Below are 22,853 nucleotides of genomic sequence, written 5' to 3'. Positions count from 1 at the left end.
ACTGGGTGGAGATTGGGAGTGTAACGTCTACCACTTTTGACTCTGCTTGCCAGTTAAAGGGGATCTCTGAGTGTCTTTTTCCTTTACTTTTTATTTTTATTTTTATAAAATTGAGATTGTTTGACTCTCTTCCAGACTCTTCTGCTCACTGCTTACACCCTCAGATGAACTGATGGTGTTCCTACCACTGTAGTATAAAGGCCTTTGTGTGCAACATACTCGAATTCTACATTTGGTCACCTCGATCAGAGGGTGACTGAATGGAGCATTTCTTGATGGCTGGAAACATGTTTAGTTTCCATTAAGCAAACCCTCAAAACTTCCAACCTGCCTCACAATTCAATTGAATAATGAGCATTGCAGCAGTGAGCAGTGGATATTCTGTCAATTATAATTACACTTATTTTGGCAGTTATTGTCCTATCGGAGTCATGCTCATTCGTAGATCTCACCCTGATCTGCCACTGGTGCAGGTGAGGTGGAAGCACACCTGAGGGATAAGTGCTTCATGGGGAAAAAGATTACAGCTGCTCTATTTCTATCCCCCAAAGCTCTTTAGCGGCCTTACGCTCATGTGTCACAGACCGTGGCAATGAACTACGTGGATATGTAGGTGCGTGTTTTGGCGAGCTTACGCACCTGAGGGGCGGAAGGGCTGCGAGGACGCGCTCAAGCCTTGTGCCCAGTGGTCTTTTGCCTTGAGCGTCTCAATGGTGCGTTCCTGACAGCTCGGACCACAAACTGTTTGACTTGGGTGGAGTGGATTTTTGCCGCGTCTCTGCAGAGGAAAACCACCGGAAAACTCCAGGACTAAAAGAGAACTGGTAGAGGAAGCAAAGGAACAGTGGTCAAGATGTTGATCACCATGCTAACCGCTATGTACGTGATGGTCAGAGTGGTAGAATCGGTAAGGCAATCAGACACGCTAGCAGAAGTGAAAATTCTAGTTTGTGCAATTTCTGTAGAAAAATACTGAGCATTTATCAAACAAAATGGGATTGTAAAAGTGATGTAATTGTAATTAAAAAAGCTCGAGTTTGATACAGTTTATTAACGTTACAAGGAATGCATCTAGATATTCATATAGCATTCGGTCTACTGAGCAACAGATAAATCTATTTTTCTGTGGGGATGAATGCTTGTTGTTTCAGCAAAAACAACACGCTGCCTTGGTAAACAAATACAGGACCTCTGATATTGACCTTTTCTGACTCAGACTTGTTTTTTTGTTTTTACCTTCAGATAGGGTCCCACTTTGCCCGGGAGGAGGACCCGGTGCCTTACATAGTCTCCCAGCCTTTGCCTTGGCAGCTTCACTCAGTGTCACACAGTCGGCGGAGCAGCAAAGCAGAGGAGGTTTGTCCTAATCAGACACTCTACAAAGCATGTCAGGTCTGCGCAGACCAACAGTAGCAACACAGTAGGACTCCATCCAGTTATCTGGATGTGGAGGTCCTCCATTATATGGAACCGATGACTAACTTTTTTTTGACTAAATTTCTTTTGGCCACGACCAGAAAGTTTCCCTCATAAATTCATTTTGCAATCGTCCGTTATCTCAGCGTGTCACAAGTACAACGGTCACGATTTACTCAGTGTGTGAGCGCGTGGGCTTTGTCATATTTTCCGTGTTAGGTCAGAGAGAAGTAGATAAAAAGGGCTTAAGCCTTGTCCACTCAGCACACTGAATAACACATTAAAGCCTAACTCACATTCGGTAAAATCAAACAAAAAGATGTGCTATATTAAAAGTGGGAACTCTCTCGGAGTCGGTGATGATGTTTTTTTTTTACTTCTCAGTCGGACCCTGTGAGCGTTTGTGTTGTTGCTAATCTGGGAGGAAACCCTCTTCAAGCTGTTCAAATAGATAAAGAAGCTGCAGTGAAGGTGGTCAAGGAAGTTTTGCGGTTGACTACCGATGCAGATTTAAAGGCCCAGTGTGGAAGATTTACTACTGACTGTAGTAGTAAGGATGTAACTTAATGAAAAATGTTCACCTCTGTCTTGTGGAGGGTCACTCACATCTTTTCAACTGAGACACAATGTCCGGATAATATTACAAACTCCCAGAGCCGATCCATGCTATCTCCTATAGCCCATCATGTGAATATATTTCAACCTCCTTTATCTAAATATAAACACTAATTATTAATCAATGAAACCACTAGTTCAAACCGCAACCACAATCATTTCTATAGGATTTTTCAAAATAAAAAGACACATTGATGTACACCATTTTATCTCATCATTGCAGAATCACTGTAGATCCATGTTAATGGCACTCACAGGGCCTTTAAAATCCACCACATTTAAAAAATAAATAAATAAATCATCAGCAAAAAGAAAAAAGGGGGGTAAAATGACGTCTTTCTCGTTTAAAAAAAAAATGGATGCAGGCCTGCGTGAAAAGGTCATGGTCAGTTCGTGCGCTAAACGCAGGCCCACAGCCAAAGTTGCAGATAAGCAGCCTAAACTGGTCGTCTCCTCAGCCTCCGTCCGGCCTGCCTGCCTGCCGCTCTGCTGGAGCTCTAATCCCAATCAAGGGGATTTATGTTTGAGGTCATTTCCCTCGCTGTAGTTCCCCCCTTCCCCCCCTCCCCACACACACACACACACAGGTGCAGACACACACACACGTAGATCCCTTAAAGGAACTGCCCATTTTGTACAGTGTTTATCGAATTACGATTCCGTGCCACTGCTGGTATGAGAGCAATGTTTCAGCCCAGATAAGACTGTAAGGCTGATTGCTATCATGCCACTACACTGCTCAGGAGGTCTGATTGATTCTTCTGTGTGTGTGTGTGTGTGTGTGTGTGTGTGTGTGTGTCTGTCTCTCTGTGTGAGTTGAATAACAGAGCTGTTCTGTTCAATTCACAGTTCGATGGGTTCAGGAGGAACAGCATAGGCGTCTACAGAAAGAGTAAGTATCACTGTAAACATTGAACTTTACCCAAAGCTAAAAGCTAAAGCTAAAGATAGAGCTAAAGGCTATTTTTCTGCCGCTAAAAGAAATCAAGCTGCTACCAGAAAGGATTAGTCAGAGCCTCACAAACATTCCCAATAAAATTGATCATCAGAAAAAAAATAAAAAATAATATAATATAATATTTAAAAAAAAAAAAAAAAAAAGCCACTCAAGTCACTGACACCGTGTGTTTGAACTTAATCACTGCTGCAGACTATGTCTCCGTGGCTATTGCCTCAGCCTCTATGGCTATACCCTGTGTCCTGTCCTGCTCAGACTCCAACGTCAGCAACGGGGTCAGTGCCGTGCCGGACGTGCCAGCCGCCCCCCCGCTGAGCCCCGTCGAGGTGGAGAAGGCGGCCGCCACCATTCAGTCCCATTTCAGAAAGTTCCAACAGAAGAAACAGAAGAACGGCAATTAAGCCGAGCGAGTCGCCAGTGGACCCAAAGGGAGAAACAACAGGGTACATACAATAAAACTGTAACAAAGACTTGTAGACCTTCTGCATGTGTGACAGTATCAACAATAACTTCCAGTAGTCGATTACAACTCTATTTACTATTTAACAATCCTGTAATTATGACAGCATGTGATTATACTGAGTGTGTGTGTGTGTGTGTGTGTGTGTGTGTGTGTGTGAGCGTGTATGTGTGTGAGCCTCTATGACGTTGTAATTTATTTATGTATGACCAGTGCTTTAAGTGTATAAAAGTGAAAATAAATAATTGAGTAATTTTGTCAAATTTGCTGTGTGAATGTTTTGAAACTGAACTCCATCAATAGCTTTGCTGCTGCTTTTGGGGCTTCTTAATGAACTGAACTCAGTCGTAGACGGCAGTTTGGCTCCCCCTAGTGTTCTAATTGGGTTCTCAGGCATTCAAAAATGGTTTATATGCCAGTGCGTTATGGGGCTCTTTCCAGTTGAGTCTTTATAACAAAATAAAGGAAAAACACAGAAGTTCTAACGAAATGCATTCCGGCAGTAAAATCACGAATAGTGCCACAGTTCATAAAAAGATAGCTTTATTGCACAAGGTGTTGTTTTTCATTTTTTTTTTGTTTGTTTTCTTAGAAAATCAAATGTCGAGTTAAACACAAGCAATTGCAAACTGAAGCAACATTTCTCCATAAAAGTTTAAGGAACAACCTCTGCGTCTTTGAAAGGTTTTCATTAGTCCCCTTTCAAATTTGTTCAATTTACCGGTTCCCACTTTTCCCTTACAACCAGTTTCAGATCATGCAATGCTGCTGTCCTCCCCCAAAAAGTGGGCCAGTAAAAAAAAAAAAAAAAAAAAAAAAAAAGGCGAATTCTGAATAAACAAAACCTGCAAAAGAATTTTAAAAAAAGAAAAGAATTTAAAAACAAAAATAAAGACAGAAAGCAACCAAATGCCATGGTAAAGAATTCTTAATCATTAACTATGCAAGGTTACCTCCAATGGTCCATAAATGAAGATAAAGCAGTGCCTGTATTTATATAGTTTTTTTATATAGTTTTTCTCGATTACAGCAACCTCAGATTAAAGATTACATTGTGCCCTGGTTTCTAGTGACGATGCCGAAAATAGTACTTTTCACTTTTATACAAAAAAGAAAAAAACCTCCCCTATGTACACAAGTCCTCTGTGATAGAGTAGAAATCATGTTGGATACGCGGCAAGGGGGTACAGTAATAGGGGGAATCTGATTGGCTGGCCATACGTGGAAGAGTTTGTCAAGTAGCGTGACGTTTGCTCGAGACGTCCGTTTCAAACAAGCAAATTGAAACCTCGCACGTGCCTGCTTTTCACACCGCCGAGAAATGAACAACCTGCATGTTGGATGGGAGGGGGGAGAAAAAAAACAAAAACATAACGAAACACTTCCGTGCAGTGCAGTTAGCAGTTTGGAAATTTTCCCTCCAAATAAAACAACACGTTTCAGTTGCATATCGTGTTTGTTTGTTTTTGTTGTTGGAAACTGGGTCGATATCGACCTGGCTCGTGTTTAAAGGGCTGAACCAATCACGCTGCAGTACACTTCACATTAGTTAGGTTGTGTGCAATTGAATGCAACAAAATCGAAAAGACGCCACGATAAAAAAAAAATAAAATTAAAATTAAAAATAAAAAAAGTGATAAAAAAAAAGAAAGTGTTTTGAAAATGTAAATATAACCAAAGAGAAAGAGAAGAAAGGAAAAGAAAAGAGAGCAGTGGGTGGAATTCTCCTTGAAGGCATGTATGACGTGTACTCGGAACAATCTGACAGCAGGTCAGTGTCAACGTCACAGGAGGAGGGGAGAGAAACAGTTTGATTTGAACAGGCCAGGCGTCTTGCTCGCCTCCTGTAATAACGGGAGAGGAACTTCTCTCTCTGCACCAGGGGTTCAACTTGGGGACACGTTGAGACACTCGCGAGCGTTTCGACTGACCCGCAGTGCCAGAGTTGCGGGGAGGACCTGCTGTCTGTGACACACACGTCACAAACAGAAAATACTCGCGGTTCTGTTTTTGACTTCACCGATCGTAGTCAAGGTAATGGCATAGAGTTTGTGAACACACCTTTGGAAGGTACAATACAACATATTACAACAGGCTTTACTCACTTACTGTTATACGCCGTCTCTGTTTTTTCTTCTTTTTTTTTTCTTTTTTTTTTTTTTTTTAAATCTTCTACCTTTGCTTTTGTCAACACCACAGGTTTATCAGCGACACAACTCACACTATTAGTTCCACTTCACTGTGCTTGTCCCTTCAGCTGCTGCTACCTGCTGCAGCCGTGCCGCAGCCCCAACACTTAAGAGATAAAGAAAAAGTAAAAAAAAAAGAAGTAAAAACAAAAAAATAATCAAAAATCACAAGTTGGTCGTTGAATCATTCGTCAAACTTGAGTATTTTTTTTTTCCTTTCACACCACCTCACGTCCCGTCGCGGTTGTGCTACCCGTTAAGCATCTCTTTCCCGTCCTTTCCCCTCGCAATTTTTCACTCTGAGCGATTGTCTTGTGATTTCTTTTTAATATATATTTTCAATTAGAACGACTATATTTTTCTTTTCTTTTTTTTCAATATTCATATATTTGCTTTACATTTGAATAGAAATATATATGTACATACTTTTGAAAACAAACATATACCATATCTTTTTTATTCTTTTCTACTGTGTGAGAGCCCTGATGTTATGTTTTTTTTTTGTTTTTTTTTACTGTTGCAAAACATTTGGAGCAACTCTCTGGTTATTCTTTCTTTATTTTATTTTTTTGGAACGACTCTTTGTTATGGGAATTTAGCTTTGGAAGAAAAAATGGGGCAAAAAATAAAATAAAAATAAAAAATAAACTTTAAGTCACCAGATACAGTACCATGCATAAAGCTCAAATAAATTTCAGTGAGGTTTTCGGGGCTTGCAAACACTTTGTTTTCTCTTTGAAGACCACCTCTTTTTCTCAAGCAACACTCTCTCCTCAGGTCACCGCCCGTCTCCTCAAACACAACCTCCTCTTTCACCACTCCAGCTCTCTGCCCATTATCTTAAAGTCACTGTATCGTCATTAACGCGAGATATTCTATACAAATAGAAACTTTGTAGTATACATCTCAATAAATTTGCTGCAACAAGCTGTCACTCAAAGTCAAATAGCTGTTGTTTTTTTCTTCTTCTGTTTGTCTGTGCATAAATAGACTTCCTCACTCGCTCAGTCCTTCCGTCCGTCCGTCCGTTTGACTAGCCAGCATGCTAGCAGTGGGTCACAGTGACAGTGTGCGGACACAATAGGAGGACTAGGTGGGTCGGTGGGACGTGACAGAACGGACACAAAGTGGGTCGACGCTTGGTAAAGGAAAACATAGCGAAGGGAACGGTGGGTCGCTGAATCCTCTGAGTCAAAAAAAAGAGAGAGAGAGAGAGAGAGAGAGAGAGAGAGAGAGAGAGAAAAGAGCGAGAGCCAAATCAAATCTCTCCGCTCTCTTCTGAGCTCACATTCTCTTCGACGCTCCTCGTCAGAGCCGTGATGTCACGGACACTTAAAGCAAGGTGCAAAAGGCGGGAACAAATTGGTGTTACGTCATCTGTTTTTGTACCAAATCCTCTCGTCTCGGCGTACGGATAGAAAGTGTGGCATAGAGTGTGGCATAGAGTTTGCCAGGGTGTCGTACGTAGCAGAGCAGCTCCTTCGCTGCGATCTAGTTATCCCTGTGGTAACTTTTCTGACACCTCCTGCTTAAAACCCAAAAAGTCAGAAGGATCGTGAGGCCCCGCTTTCACGGTCTGTATTCATACTGAAAATCAAGATCAAGCGAGCTTTTGCCCTTCTGCTCCACTCTGCAGTTGTGACACAGACGTCTGCCCCAGAGGTCAGCATTCATATTGATTTTTTTTTCTTTTCTTAAAAAAAACCAAAACAAAACAAAAAATAAAAAGGTCCACTGTGTTGATGTGTGCCTGCCACATGTATACATTTATATATTTACACATATACACCCACACGCACACACGCAGGCTAGTGAAGATTTCTGTTACTTTGATCTTTCCTAACTCTTTTTTTTTTTTTTTCTTTTAGTGCACATGAGATTATATTTCCATCATCGGAAAAGAAATTGTAAAACTGAAGAAAAATGGTTTGGAATTCATCTCCAGCTCGATGATGGTTTTACTTTAATATCTTAACTGCTTTAATCTTTTTATATTCATTTTTTTTATTTCATTTTTTTTTTTTAATAAAAGCATTAAGACCACTATGCTGTGTCGTCCGTTGCATGTTTCATAAAAGTCGACCCACCTCCACACCGGGTTCGAGGCGACCGTCCGACCATCGCCTCCGAGGTGAGTCTGCGATGGAATCCCTTCCCGACGCCAGTGTGTCGCTGAAGTTGGTGTTATGCATACAGTAAAAAGCATTCTGCTGTGGTACAATGCTGTGATATGATCTCCTCCACCGCCACCACCACCTCGTATGAGGGAAAAAAAAAAAACAACCTCACAACCTCCTCAAAAGTTGAAGCAACCTGGTGCATTTTACATCTGTCCTTATCCAGAAAAGCTAAACAGACAGTACAAGTGAAAAGCATTTGTGCATAAGTACCGAGTCCTTAGCGGAAAATGGTTCAAAACCAAAGTGAACAGATAAATCATCTATGTTTTGGCAAGTGATTTCCCGGTGGTGGTGGTGGTGGTGGTTGGGGGGGGAGCGAGGATGATTGAATTGAAAGCAACCGGACAGACAGAAAGAAAGGCAAAGAAACCCCTGTGCTGTGGAGACCCACCTCTGACCCCCTTTGTACAGGAGTGTCAAAAAACCGGAACCCGACCGGCGCCCCCTTGCCGCCTGGCACAGAGCAGGCACTGATGGGTTCAGCCGCGCGCGCCTCCCCCTCACCTCCAGGCAAGAAGAGGCTGTGCCAGAGAGTTACAGTGACAGGCTGCAAGGCTGCAAGGCTACACCAGCGTGTAGGACTTGGAGTAGGCCCCGCCCCCTCCATCTCTCCCCTGCTTCTGCAGTCTGCCCAGGCCTGAGGAGCTGCTCTCCAGGAGAGAGTCTCTGGAGCCGCCCATTTTGGAGGAGGCGCCCCCTCCGGGAGTCCCTCCCGTGGCGCCACCCGCCGCCCCACCTCCGCCCGAGGACGAGGCCCCGGCGGCGGCTGCCGCTGCAGCGGCTGTGGCGGCGGCGGCTGCCGCTGCCGCCTGGGCGACCGAGGCGGCCGAGCCGGGCATGGTGAGAGTCCTCTGGGGGAGCGTGGAGCTGCTGGAGCTGGCCGACATGCCGCCGCTCCCGGCGCCCCCTCCTGACGAGGCCCCGGAGGAGGCGAGGTTGGACATGCCCGAGTGGCCCATGCCGAGGGCCTGCTGCTTGGCAGAATCCATAGTCACGTGGCGGCCCTGGGTGTGGTAGGCCCGCTGGGCGAGGCCACGAATAGAGGCTTCCCGCGGTGGGACCACCGGGCACGGGTCGTGGTGGTCCGACTGCTTCCGGAAGAAGGGGTCGGACTTCATGTAGAGGGGGAGGTTGCAGTAGTCGCCTGCAAGGAGAAGCGACAATTACAAACCGCCACACAGAAAATTCAGAGGCTTCATGGGGGGAGGGGTGTTTGCAGCAATGCAGCACTAAATGCTACACTTACTTACACCTCAGACTGGACTCGATTCGAGTTAAGCTACGTTACATTAAGTTACATTACAATAAGATATTCCTGTATTAGTGCCACAGTGACCAAACTCCCAGCATTACAGCAGCAAAGTAGAGAGCAAAAATAACAAAGGATCAGTAAAACTCAGACAATACAAACTAAACAAGCGATATAAACAAGGAATATAAACAATATTAACAATTTAAACAACAGAAAAACAGAATGATTGAACACTGTTCATGTCCATTGTGTTTTCTGTGTTCCAGAATACATGATGACATATTAACAGAGTATCATGTTAATATATGAGATTTCAGGTTAGATCGTGGAGCCCAGAGTTCAAAGCAGACATGATGAAGCAGCATTTAGCTGTTACACTGGCACACAAGTGAAGAACTGAAATCAGCCCAAACTGCAAGCATTTCTCTTCTCATGTGCTTATGGTTGAGCTTTGACACTTTAAGTCCCCTTAATTGTATTTAATACAAATCAATATTTAATGGCTTCTGGCTTATACTCTATTTCAGTCTAGAATAATTTCTTTATCTTTTTTTCATTATACTGCTATCTCTCCATTTTTATATATTTTAGTTTTGGTTTGGTTTGCATTTGTTTTTGTCTCTATCTTTTATTGTGAAATGATTTGTTTCACATAAAGCATATTGAGATGCCCTCGATATGCAATTTGCCATATACTGTAAATGAAGTCGCCTTGCTTTAAAACAACCAAAATTATAATAGTTCAATAAGAGCAGAGCTCAACAGACAGGGGGCGCACTCACTCTTGGCGCGGTGTGGGATGGGCACGGCTACATTCTTGCCCCGGTCGTAGTCCTGCGGTTTGGGCGGCGAGGCGGTGAAGCGGCAGATGCCGGGCTCCGACGGCGTGCTCATGGACGTCATGCTGTCCGCGTTGTCGTTGGTGCCGGTGGTCATCTGGTCAGAGGAGCTGTCGGAGATAAAGCACTCGGTGATCTCGAATTTGGCGTGCTGCAGGTGCTCCTCCAGCTTGGCGTGCTCGTAGGCCCGCGCCAGCTCCTCGTAGGTGGACGAGGCGCTCTCCGTCGACACCATGCTGTTGCGGCCCTTGTCTGTGGGAAAGAAAAGCGGAGGAGGGCGATGAAGAAAAAAACAAAACATTTCCTTTCTTTATTCTTCACTTTGGCGTGCACAACTGTACTGCGTCCCTCAAGGACCGACCTGTGTCCTGGGAGAGGCTGGCGCTGTAGCTGTCGCTCTCGGTGACGGTGATGCCGTGCTGGGAGCCGACAGTGCGCCAGTCAGAGGTCAGAGTTCGGGCGGGCGTGGAGGCCTGGCACTTGGTCAGCGTCCACTGGCTGGAGTAGCGGTTTCTGATGCTGTGAGCCGACTTGACGCTCTTTCTGGAAACTGGGTCTGTGGGGAGACGCACGATCGATCGATCAATCAATCAACAGTGTTGGCGAGTAATACATTACTAAGTAATCCACTACTGTAATTAAGTTTTGAGTAATGGAGTAATGTAATAGGATTACTGTGGCGAAACTGGTAATTATATCATCATTACTTCATTAAGTAACGATTTTGTTACTTTCCCGAAATCTTCTAATCATTTTTACAATATGGGCTGTGCAAAAGGCCCCAGTGCTGCACATGAGTTTTGTTCTGTGAAATGTGCAGTTTGTGTTCAAGGAGCAAACATTAATTCACGTTAAGAGGACAGAGGCAATAATTGGAATTGCAAAATTTGCACTTTAAAAACAAAGTAGTTAAAGAAGTAATTTGATTACTTTATGAAGGAGTAATCAGTAATCAGTAGTTGCATTACTTTTATGGAGTAATCCCAACAACACTGTCAATCAATCAATCAATCAACTTTTATTTGTACGGCGCTAAATCACATCCCAGTGTCTCTAAGCTTGTTGTACAATCAGGAGAAATCCAACTGAACCCACAACGATGTCAGAGTGACAGAGGGAGTCGACCTGACCAGCTGTAGTGAAAAGTACCAAAAGTAGAGTGACTGTGTTAGCATGCGAGCTAATTCCAGCATCTGTTCGTGCCGATGCGCCAGCACATTTTATTTAGGCAATTACACTGTGGGCAGCGTTTAGTTCATCAGCCATGCAGTGTCCTTTTTTTTGTTTTAAATAGTAGAAAGTCAAGTAAGTGATACCCAAAACCTGTTGTCAATTCTGATTGGTGCAAATTGGCAGTGTGCAATTTGGGACAATGTTGCGCTTAAGTTATGCTATCAGAAGTCTGCTTTTAAAACTGATCAACAGACTAGAAGGATGGAAACGTCACTAGAAAAGGTCAGCAGCATAATGAGTGTTTGCTTTCAACACAACCCCTCACATAAGAGCAGAGTAGTAAATGTGAAGATCTTATAACCTGAATAATCATTGTTTAAAGTTGCAAACAGTCCTCACAAAATGTCATTTAGAATTTTTATTAAATTAAGAAAAACACTGCACAAAATTGATGAAATCATTTCAGCAGAATCAATATTCGGTTCACTAACACCAAGCTGAGATTAACATAGAGGGATGGGGAGTGTTTGTCCTCTATGGATATTATTTTGCTTTGACGGTCTGAGTGAAGGCCTGAGAGCAGCTGTTGGAATCATTAGAAGAACTACCACTGTAAACATCAAGATAAACCCTCCTAAATATGCACATAAACATTCTGAGAGTACATTTCTGCAGCAGCCAGGCCTGATCTTCAGCCTCCTGAGTTCGGGCTTTGATCTTTGCACTTACTGGTCCCGGGTCTGATGTCTGACATGTCAATCAGGGGGCCGGTGTTCTGGATGAGGGCGGGGTGGTGGACAGACACACCTGTGCAGAAGCTCTGAGGGTTCCCAGTTTGGTTGAACTCTGTGTCTGTCACAGGTATAGTGGCTTTATCTTCACCTGCAAAGAGTCAACCTTCACTTTTACCACAGCGGAGCACAAACGGTTGAGTCACCTGACACACAGCAACTCTGCCCTCCGCCGCGCTCTTTGCTCTTTTCTCACCGATTTGCTTGATGCCTTCTTTGTCTTCGATCAGCAGCTGCACCCTCGGGATGTCGATGTGCAAGCGCGGGCCCTGAGGCGGCCCCTTCACCGGGGTGTCAAAGCTGCGGTTGTTTTTACTGGTAGAGACAGAAGAGCCACACAGAAACACAGGCAAAAACATTAACAGTAGGTTCTTTTTTTTATTTTGGGAAAATTATGGATTTTAATAACAAAACTAGTCACGTGACTGATATTTTTTCCAGCTTTCGATGAAGAAACAGGCAGCCTCACCTTATTAGCATCTCTGCCAGGCTTTTGGCATCTGGAGAAAATGGATAGCATAGCATTATAAGCAGTTATTACTTATAATCATATGGTGAAAACGTAAAAAAACCCCAATAATAATAAAACAGTAATAGATCCGCTCTAAATCAAAGAGTTGCTATTCTTTCTATCAGGCAAAAAGGTAGATTTTCCAACGCAACAGGTTTCAACTGGCCATATGTTCAGGTGAAAAACACATTTCACCTTTTTGTCTGAACACAAGAAAATCCTTATTGTGTCAGTTCTGTATTTTCTAGACACGTCCCTCTGCTCACGTTCTCTCCTCACCTCTGAGCCTCTTCAGCCTCTTTTCTTTGCGCTTCTTGCGAATGATGAAGAGCAGCGCCACGCCCACGGTGACCAGGATCACAGGGGAGCCAATGGAGAAGAGCTTCTTCACGTCGTCGTTCTTCTCGAGGGGCGACTTGATGGGTGGGATTGTGCCTGCGCACGCCAAACGGGAGAGACGATGACTTTTTCTTACCAAAACAGAAAGCAAAACGGAGCAGTTGAGTCAAACTGTCCCTTCAAAAGAATCTCGGACTCACTGCCGTCGTAGTCCAGTGTTGCAAACTGAGTGCTCTGGTTCCCGCAGCCGGCGCTGTTGCAAGCTTTCATCTTCAGCTCGTACCAGGTGGCCTCGCGCAGCTCTGCCAGGAACACGTCCACGGTGGCGTTGGTGCGCATATTTTGCCATGCCCACGTGCCTGCGACACATGCAAACCTCAAACCTCAGGGACTGTTGGCTTCACATATTTACCTCCACAGGAAGCATTCACTGCCTTGATAAATACATATTGCGCATGAGTACCTGGATGCTCTGCACTTTAAAATGTAGCTTTTTAAATCATTGCATTGCACTGCATACTTTTTTTTTATTTATTTGTACCCTATGGAGTTGCTCTTGTAATTAAAAAAAAAAAAAAAAAAAAAGAATAACACACACACACACACACACGTGTATACATATATATATATGGAAAAAGGTGCAGACGCACCTTTTGGCCTGAACTCTAGCGTGACGATGCTGATCGGGCAGCCTCCACTGGCCCAACCTTGCAGGTTGAGGCGGGCGTGGCTGGAGTTAATGTGAGTGAAGACGGGCTGGTCCTTGTTGAACTGAGGCTCTGTGAAACAAACGGGATCATGTGAGGATTATCCTGCATTTTTATTTCAGATACTGTGTATATTTGGGGTGCGTATGGTCCGTAATTATTCTCAAATAATTCTCAAACTGCTTGTATAAAAAGAGAAAGGTCCCAGATAATGTTATTGTAAAGCTATAACCACAATGCATTCAGAGGTAAGGAGTGACTGTGTGAGGATTTGAGTACGCTCTATGTATGTATGTGTGAAATAAAAAGAAGAAAAAAAAACAAATGGCAAATTTATTTATTTATTCATGTTGGGAAATCTTTACTAAGATGCTCTTCATAATTTCCGTTGCTTCTCGCATTTCCCCTACTTTGGTTTGTAAAGTTTACAATTTAGGGACTCCACTTTCTTCCTGGTTTGCTAAACACGTGGATTCAAACACTTTTCCAGCCTGAACTGATAACAACTGTGACTTCCCACCGGCGCCCCCTACCTCGCCCATGGGTCTTTGCTTCAATGATCTCACTGATGCGCCCGGCCCCGACGCTGTTCTTCGCAGCCAGCTTGACTTTGTACCAGGTGCCGCAGCGCAGGTTCTCCAGTTTGAAGGAGCGCTCGGTGGAACTGATGAACACGTCTTTCCACTCCTCCGTGTTGTCGACTGAATACTGGAGCACAAAACCTGCGCGGCAAAGAAGAATAACAATGAAAAAAAAAAAGATTCGTGAGGACCTGCTGGTGGATGAGACGCTCGTTTTGGAACTAACGCTGGTACCACCGCTCCCCACCAGAGGGCAGTATCGCACTGCACTGCGTGCAGCGTCGCCTAAATCGGCTCCTGATTGGAGGACAGTGTCTCTGCCGCCATTAGTTACCTACGATGTGCAAAACTGAGAGGGTGCTGACTAAGCTGCTATGGAAATGAGGTTGTGCAATGTGGAGACTGTTTTATATAATCAGCTGCTCTGGAGAAGCAACTGCATCCTCTTCTGAGACGCTTGCTGTTCTCCACCTCCGTCTGTCTGTCTGCCTTGCCTGCCTGCCTGGATATTGTTATGTAAAGCATTATTTTCAGCATCTTTTTACCCTCTCAACTGTCAATCACATAAATGCAAGAAAATCTATAATTTTATATATATGTATATATATATATATATATATATATATATATATATATATATATATATATATATATATATATATATATATATATATATGCATTTGTATATTCTGTTGTTGGTCCGCTGTGTAGAAAGTATCAAGTCCAGAGACAACGCAGCCATCCATCGGGAGACTGTAGAGACTTTGATTTCCTAATAACTTTATGGAGATGCTGATTTTTGATTTTTTTTTTTTTTTTTAAATAAACCATCAAACAGTACTTTGAACTTTGCATTCATGACTAGTTCAGTCAGTTATTTTGAATTTAAATATGACCAGAGCTTTTGGAACAGCCTTGATTCGTGATGTGCAGCAGGCATAAGTCTTCCAAGAACCAGACATGTTTTTGTACAGAAATCCTACCGTGACTGCTATCAAAGGCCGTACGGGCATATCGGGAGTTGGGCCGATGATCGCCCAACCGTGAACGGTGAGTGGATTTATTCCTCTTCAAATACACAACATGCTCATCTCCTTCTAATCTTCACGTGCATAAACCAGCAGTAATGCTATCAAACATACATTGTGGAGAAAATGTGAAGGGATGGGGGGGGGATCAATAAACCAATATACGTGTGTGTGTGTGAGTGTGAGTGCACAAACATTTAGGATCTAGCATTCAAGGCAGAAATTTAAATTTTTTTTCACATCTGGAAATCTTATGGGGTGTCTTGCTTTCATTGAATTCAATCTGAAATAGTCAGCCATCACATGAAATGCATATTTGCCCATCTCAAAATGTGTTTATACTTCTTTTTTAATGAGGCTGAAATGTCAGACATGACATTTCAACAGTTTCCTAATTACAAATACCATTTTCTCATTGATTACATGTCCTTGAAAGTAGACTAACATGCTTTGGGATGTCATGGAAAAAAAGATAATCATCTTTTCAGCTGTTGTTGGTGATCACCACATACTGAATGTCAGGCACTTGTGAAAAAAACACAAAGAATGTTGTATATATATAGCTTGAAAAATATATATTTATATGAAAAATATGTATATATACATATATATATATATATATATACATATATATATATATATATATGTATATATATATATGAGAGGCCAAATTGGCCTCTGATCGTTGCCAGTGTCATCTAAATTAAATGATGTCACTTTTTCTGGGTCGGGGCCTTTCAAGACACGCTCCATACTCATCTAATATTGAATGGGACTGGAAAATGTGACAGGACTGACAGAAATCACTGGGACTTGTCAAACTTTCTTTTTTTATATCGTTTATCTTGGATTTTTTTTTTTTTGTAAACTAATGTAAAAAAGACAACAATTTAAATTGACCTCTTTAATGTTGTTTTTCCACATAAGTGCAAAAATATACTGTCATAGTTCAGCTGTGAACAGGCCTAGTTAAACGGAATAAACTAAAATAATTAGCAATACGCTTCTTTGTTTAATACCGTAACAACTCCATAGACAGATCGTGTCCATCATCTGTTCCAGATCATGTTTACCGGCAGTACGTCCCATTCAAGAGGCCTGAAGCTCAGAGATCAACAGTAAATCCATATTAAACGCTTCACACTTCATGTGCAGGGCCGACACACCGTGAACCCACCGAGGACTTTTACCTCCCACAGCGACAAACGCGAGCATGCGAGTGAATCAGGAGGGTCTTATCCAGAGCCGCGCAGAGCCACTCACCTCTGATGGAGCTGCCGCCGTTGTCTCCCGGTATCCAGGCCAGGGTGATGGAGGAGGTGGAGGTGGTGGAGACGGTCAGCCGAGGCTGGTCCGGAGGGACTGAGGAGGAGTTTATAAATCAATAATCCTTCCATGCAAACACCCTGGGGTTCAGGTCTTTACAGCGGCCCTCCTACCTTGCACCAGGAGGTTGACGATGATGGTGTCAAAGCCCAGCGTGTTGGTGGCCGTGCAGGTGTAGTAGCCAGAATCCTCGGCTTTGACCGAGCGCAGAACCAGAGTCCCGTTGGACAGAATGAGTCGCTGCCCGTCCAGAGATACTGGAATGGCTGTATCCTCACTGGCAAACAATCCAACGCAGACTTTTTATATCAAGCAATACATAACAGGTCAACAAGCCAAATCACAGCTTATTTCACAGCTCACAAGTGAACTGTGAATATATCTGCCTTCACAGGATTCTCACCTGTCTTTGGTCCATTTTATGGTGGGCGTGGGCTCCCCTACTGAGCTGCAGGGAAGTCGCACCTCCTTCATCCACGGCGTGGTGACGGTGCCTCCGAACGAGAGGATCTTAGCCGGAGCTGAAAGAAGTAGAACGGAGACGGGGGGGAAAAAAACCGAACAGTGAAAGCCCATTAGACCTGGTATTTCCACAGCACCTCAATAAGAAACAACAATGAAGCCAAATCAGTCGATGCGCGCCACTCTTGAAGCATTTTCCAAATGTGCTTGAGCCCCCCCCCCTCCCAAAAAAAAGTGTTGGAATCAAAAGAGAAATGTGACGGTTGAAGGCTAACGTAGACGCCAATATGTTTGGCGCAGGGAGAGAAATACAGCCGAGGGAAGAAAAAAAAAAACCCACTAAAATACAACACAATGGGCACAATGGTCCGGCGAATCACGAGGAAGCCGAACAAGCCGAGAGGATGCGAAAGAACATTTTTCTCTTCAGTTTGTCTCCACCCTCACCACCTCCCCCCCCCCCCCCCACCCGCCGTCTGCCTTTCTTTCTCAAGCCTGCCGTCTTAATGCCGTTGCTCTAGTGCACTTATGTTAACGTTGAATGAAGTATTGAGTGGGAAAGCCTGGAGACACTGCCTTTTACAGCTGACGATCAGCTGACACACCGATCCATACACACACACACACACACACACACACACACACACACACACACACACACACACACACACACACACACACACACACACACACACACACACACACACACACACACACACACAAAGTAGTGAACCCTTGCAGCCAGCCAAAGGAACAAATAGATGCAGAACACGATAACACGGTGGAAAACAAAATTATTTTTCCTGCCTTTCAATCTCAAGCCCATCGATTTAACTGCCGTCTTCGTTTTCCTCATTGTCAAAGTGTTGATTAGCTCTCTTCCTATTGGTTCTTTTCCATCCTACCCACTTGCCTTTTTTTTCCTTGACCAACTTGGTCCCGGAGGATTAAACAGACTTTGAACTGAACTTATCTCAGCATGGCCACTTCTTAACTGATGCAACGTGACACAAGGTTAGCAAACACTTTATCAAGTGTTTGGCACAGCAGTTTATTGATAGCTGCCTGGTTAGGGTCATATTCCAAGGAAGCCATTTGCATTTAGAGACAAATCTATTCTCACTGTAATCAGAATAAGGCCATTATAATGTGCTACGTTTGCTGGCCCCATTCACAAAACTGCCATAGATTGATTTACTCCCTGAACATTCGTCATGTGTTGCAGTTTGCGTCGCATACTCTGTTTTATAGCTGTTGCTCTTGGGTGTGTAAAGCCAGTACAATGCCTCTTTCTTGCCATTTCCACTTGCTCTCATTTTCCATTGTTGTGCATATGATGGAGAGCAAGTGTTGTCATCAACATGTCATGCAGAAGAGCCCAAACATGAATTCAGGACAACACAAACATGGAAAAATAGAGCGTTCTCTTCCCAATGCGTCTGATTCACACCTAAATTGGAATATTCCCATCTGGCCGCTGTGTATGTCAACACCGTATTTGGAATAAGGTCCTAATCAGAATATGGATCTTCGTCAGATTATGCGTAGCATGTGAACGAACATAGTCAGTGTCAGCCCTCTTTATTCTCTCCATTCTAATCAAATACACCAATTCTGTGGAAACTGTGCGTTGCTTTTTAGCTTTGCAGAATGCTGCCAGTCTCTACCTGTCCGAATCACCTAAAAGTCTTCTTGCTACAGTGCAGTCACCGCAGTTTACTTCTAGGTCAAGGTCACTGGACATCCCCCCCCCCAACCAAGTTCTTTACCTTTGGCCGCTGGCTCCACGGTGACCTTGTCGCTGAAGTTACCTCGGCCTGCAGTGGTCACAGCTGCAGCCCAGATTAGGTACTGCTGCCGGTGGTTGAGGTGGGTGATTCTGTAGAAGAGAAGCTCTGGGTTGGCTTCATACTCGCTGGGCATCTGAGGAGACACAGAAGTAGGGTACAAGGTCAGCTCTCATACTTGACTTTATTATACTTCCTGAATTCAGCTGCAGCCTTCTATCAATCACTGAGAAATACTGGCAATCAATTTGTAGTGGGTTAAATATATTAATGGGCAAAAAACATAACGCAAACCAATTTACAGTGGAAAAATGCTTGCCAGACTAAATAATGATCCACAAAAGAAAATACAAGTAATTCTGAAGATTGATTGCGTTCTGGTTGTGGCACAGAATCTGCACTGGATCAAACGCACAATATCTTGGGGGGCCCCGAGATAAGATCATTCTGTCACTTTACTGGAGAGGCAGAAATAATGTGAAGGACTGAGTGAACATCATGATAATATGAGCCAAGCCCTGTTTTATTTCCTCCAGTCAGCACTGGGGGGGGGGGGGGGGGGCAGGGGGGGGAGACAGAGGATGATGGGGTTGAAGGTGCAGCCGTTGCGGGGCATATTATATCATGATATGCCAAAACTGTTGGGCAGAAGGATGGAGGGGCTGCAGGGAAGAAAAGAGGGAGATAAGGACGACACAGGATGGTTGGATCGGAGGCGGGGGGGGACGCCTATTCCCTCTCCTCCTCCTCCTCCTCCACTCTCCTCGGGGAGGGGAAAGAGGAGATATGAGACAGAGGAAGACAATGGGGGGAACAGACAAATGAGTCAGTCAGATATCATGAACAGTCATCCACTAATGAGGCCTATCTACTGCAGGCATCAGCAGGAGAGGGGAGCGGAAGGGAAGGGAGGGGAGGGGAAAAGAGGAGAGGAAGGGCGAGGAGAGAAGGAGAGGCCCGGCAAAAAAAAAAAAAAAAGAAGGGATAAATAAGAGGAAATAAAAACACGAGCGTGCACAAACATGTACACAGGGGCGACACTGACACACACACACACACATGACCTGGAGGTGGATGTGTAATTGCAGTGTGTTTAACCCAGCCATGTGTCTGCTGTCTAGACATATACACATCACTGTCCCCGGCAGGCAGGCACACACACACACACACACACACACACACACACACACACACACACACACACACAAACCCAGTGTTTCTGCCGCCTGCCACTCACTGTTCACAAAGCCACCAATTACACCCTTTATTCCCTCAACTTCCACACTCCAGGTATCAACACACACACACACACACGCACACGCACACGCACACGCACACGCACACGCACAGAAGGAATACCTATCTACACCAGAACAATAAGGAAAGGAAGCGCAGTTAACGTGCGAGCGCGTCGCTGTTTAGCCATTAACATGATTCGTCCATTAACGCGATTTTTATCCGTGAAAATTCTACTCGGGCTCCCGCAAGCACCAAAAAAAAAACAAAAAAAAAACGCCTCGCCGCAGCCCGACTCTGACTTGCATTTCTGACAGGTGCTCACGCAGAGATGAAACGAGGACGGCGGCGGGCGTGCCAAATGATTCTGTAAAATGCAGCCAACCTGTGAAACAAAAAAAAGAAAGAAAACGGAAGAAAGAAAGAAAGAAAGAAAAAAAAAAAAAAACCCTGCAAAAACACACTAGCGGCGGCGGCTTTGCCGAGCTGCGTCCCAGCCCTGCTGCTGCTGCTGCTGGCTTGTTGTCTGCACAGCGTACGTAGATTTCAGTATTTATGATTTTTTTTATTTTTTCCCCCCTCTCTTTGCCCACATTCATGAGCGGGCAGCCATGGAGGGATTCACAGGGGCTTTTAATTGCTTCCCTTTGTTCCCTGTTCCATCATCCCTTCCTGCCGTCGCCATCTACTCGCTGCCTTTTTGTTTTTTTCCTTCTTTGGTTGTTTTTTTTTTTCTTTCCCCTGGTTGCCTATCCGTGCCCCGCCGCGCCATCCAAACCCCCCCCCCCCCCCCTCCAGCCCCACTCCCACCCCCCGATCCTGCCATCATCCCTCTCTTCATTTCCCTGTTATGTCTGGGCCTGCTGCTCCTTGCGTTTCCCTTTCAGTGTCTGTCGAGGAGAAGCCACCCCACTGCCGCCGCCGCTCCCCTTCATCTCCCTCTCCTGTCTTCCCTGCATCAATGTCATCTTCCGCCCTCCCCCTCCCCCCCCGCCCCCTGGATGTTTGCCTGCGTACGCGCTGCGGGATGAGGTTCAAATAGACGGACGGACAGACAGACGGACGGAGGGAGGGAGGGAGGGAGGGACGTGGAGGAGGGAGAGAAAGAAGGAGGGAGGAAGGGAGGAGTGACGGCCCTGTGTGTGTTGCTGTAACGGATATTAAAATATTCCTCCGGCGTGGAGATAGTGGTGATCCGGGGAATGATAGAGCAAGATAATGAAAAGAGGAACAAAAGTGCTCCCCATGTGGTGCGTCTGACCCCCCACAGCCCACCCCACCCTCCCGCCAAACACCCCCCCACCCCTGCATCCCTCACTCCTCCTCCCTTCTCTCAAGTCACACTCATTTACATAGTAATTATCTCCATAGATAGATGGATGGATGGATAGATAGATAGATAGATGGATGGAGTGATACAATTTTCTGCGAAAGCGTGTGTGTGTGTGTGTGCGCGCGTGTGTGTTTGCTGTTGGTGGCGGGTTTGTTTTCCGCCCCGCTTGATGAACAGATGAGGTTGTCCTGGCAACGTGATGAGACGCAGATATGCAAATGAGGACGGAGGGTGAGATTGCACGAACACGCACTGCGGTATAAAGAGACATCATTTTCACACACACGCACCGCACACACGCGCAGCCATACGCTTCTTGCTGAGACTGCACCATGGAAACCCCCCCCCCCACACACACACACATCTGTAAAACAAATCTTGAGATGAGCCCCTCCCCCCTCTATGGATCTTGGAGCGACGGTGTACATCAGAAGCGCCTCCCTCACGTCTAGAAGGTTCCAACCCCCCCCCCACCATTCCTGAAAGTCTCCCCGACTCACCGGTTGGCCGGACCCGGGGCTGGAGCAGTAGATGGTGTACTTGCGGATGATTCCATTGGGCTTGTGTGGGGGTAACCAGGACACCACCACGCTGCTGGCAGAGGAGGGCACGGCTTTGATGCCAGCTGGGGGTCCGGGGTCTAGATCGTTTAAAAGGAAAAAGGGTTAGTTTTTTTCCCCCTCCCGGGTGTGCAGTATCCAGAAGAACGCAGCTTGAACGGTACAACAGCTCGTGGGGTTTAAATGTCATCCTTGCCATTCACGACATAATCTTACTTCGACCTGGCGATTGAGGCGTTGCGTCTATGAACGTAATAAGAGAATTGCAGTGTAGCAACGCGACCTGCAAGAAACTATTCCAGTCTCTTTCAGACAACAGCATGCCAGGTTTTTGTGCAATTTAAGAGAAAAACATTTTGTTGCCGGGTTTTAAGAAGACAAAAAAAAAAAAAAAAAACAGAAGCACAAAGCCTTCAGGCGTCCAGACATCTTCGGAAAATGCAAGAAAATTCTTGGGCTCTTCAAAAACCCATCTTTTGTTTCCTGACCTTGATTATTTTTGTTGTGATGAATGAACTGAATGAACGTTAGCGGTGGTGGGGGGGGGCGCATATAAAAATATAAAACAATACCAGTCCTTCAAGACTGTCATTCTCTAAATTTTACCTTGTCTTCCTTATTGGAGTACGACCAGCTGGTAAAGGCGTATTTTGACCAACACACTTTTAAATTGAACCTGAATTACTGGAAGAAAATGTGAGGAAACAAAACTCCTAAATCACGGTAACAACAAATACAATTCTATCAAAAATGTCTTGCTTTGTGTCTCGGCTTCAGGTGTCACTCTATACGAAGACAAGCTGTTGGAACAGCGATGTTGAGGAGAATCCATTCAACCTCTTTCTGCTGCTCATCAAGGACGGGGGAAGGGCTGCAGGGGGGCTACAGGGGGGGCTGCAGCCTTGCCCAGCTAACCTGGGGCAACAGCGGGGTTACACACTGGACAAGCGGCCAGTTCGTTGCAAAGTCAGCTTAGAAAATTCAAGGGGCAATTAGGTTATACATAGATTGATGTGGATATGTTTCAAATTTCTTCAAGTCTTTCTGCCCTGATATTCTCGATACCTAAACCCCACTATTGCACCACATTAACATATCGTTAGCCTAATA

The 22,853-nt window shown here is 44.7% G+C and overlaps 2 protein-coding genes across 3 annotated transcripts in view; one reads left to right on the top strand and one right to left on the bottom strand.

The window, feature by feature from the left end:
- The first annotated feature begins 161 nt into the window (after window positions 1-161).
- Window positions 162-3,677, top strand: LOC142895230 (uncharacterized). 2 transcript variants are annotated; one of them, XM_076036116.1, is made up of 4 exons: window positions 162-907; window positions 1,243-1,356; window positions 2,881-2,923; window positions 3,245-3,677. In XM_076036116.1, exons 1-4 carry the CDS (start codon window positions 854-856, stop codon window positions 3,388-3,390), a joined length of 357 nt encoding a protein of 118 aa, XP_075892231.1. In that variant the 5' UTR covers window positions 162-853; the 3' UTR covers window positions 3,391-3,677. The 2 variants fall into 2 exon arrangements, with proteins under 2 accessions (XP_075892231.1, XP_075892230.1); XM_076036115.1 differs by having other exon boundaries at window positions 3,182-3,677.
- Window positions 3,678-7,636: 3,959 nt separating this feature from the next.
- Window positions 7,637-22,853, bottom strand: part of dscaml1 (Down syndrome cell adhesion molecule like 1) — a 92,087-nt gene continuing 76,870 nt past the window's right edge. The window contains exons 21-35 of the mRNA XM_076036110.1: window positions 21,684-21,823; window positions 18,597-18,750; window positions 16,769-16,886; window positions 16,479-16,642; window positions 16,303-16,401; window positions 13,964-14,152; window positions 13,374-13,502; window positions 12,924-13,082; window positions 12,664-12,819; window positions 12,343-12,373; window positions 12,070-12,188; window positions 11,812-11,964; window positions 10,271-10,465; window positions 9,853-10,161; window positions 7,637-8,962 (exon numbers count right to left, since the gene is read on the bottom strand). Coding sequence (XP_075892225.1) covers window positions 8,382-8,962; window positions 9,853-10,161; window positions 10,271-10,465; window positions 11,812-11,964; window positions 12,070-12,188; window positions 12,343-12,373; window positions 12,664-12,819; window positions 12,924-13,082; window positions 13,374-13,502; window positions 13,964-14,152; window positions 16,303-16,401; window positions 16,479-16,642; window positions 16,769-16,886; window positions 18,597-18,750; window positions 21,684-21,823 — 2,696 coding nt within the window. The 3' untranslated portion in view covers window positions 7,637-8,381. The remainder of the gene's footprint in view (window positions 8,963-9,852; window positions 10,162-10,270; window positions 10,466-11,811; window positions 11,965-12,069; window positions 12,189-12,342; window positions 12,374-12,663; window positions 12,820-12,923; window positions 13,083-13,373; window positions 13,503-13,963; window positions 14,153-16,302; window positions 16,402-16,478; window positions 16,643-16,768; window positions 16,887-18,596; window positions 18,751-21,683; window positions 21,824-22,853) is intronic.

The sequence above is a fragment of the Nelusetta ayraudi genome, unplaced genomic scaffold (assembly GCF_046127955.1).
Source record: "Nelusetta ayraudi isolate G7.1 ecotype Tasmania unplaced genomic scaffold, CSIRO-AGI_Nayr_v1 ptg000048l, whole genome shotgun sequence".
NCBI classification, from domain to species: Eukaryota; Metazoa; Chordata; class Actinopteri; order Tetraodontiformes; family Monacanthidae; genus Nelusetta; species Nelusetta ayraudi.
Note: the sequence above shows the minus strand (reverse complement) of the source record. Positions and strands in the feature narration are given on the sequence as shown.

Coding starts and splice junctions, on each gene's coding strand:
- LOC142895230 (XM_076036115.1), top strand. CDS start 854: ATGTTGATCACCATGCTAACCGCTATGTACGTGATGGTCAGAGTGGTA. Junction 908..1,242: donor TGGTCAGAGTGGTAGAATCG/GTAAGGCAATCA, acceptor TTTTACCTTCAG/ATAGGGTCCCACTTTGCCCG. Junction 1,357..2,880: donor GGAGCAGCAAAGCAGAGGAG/GTTTGTCCTAAT, acceptor TTCAATTCACAG/TTCGATGGGTTCAGGAGGAA.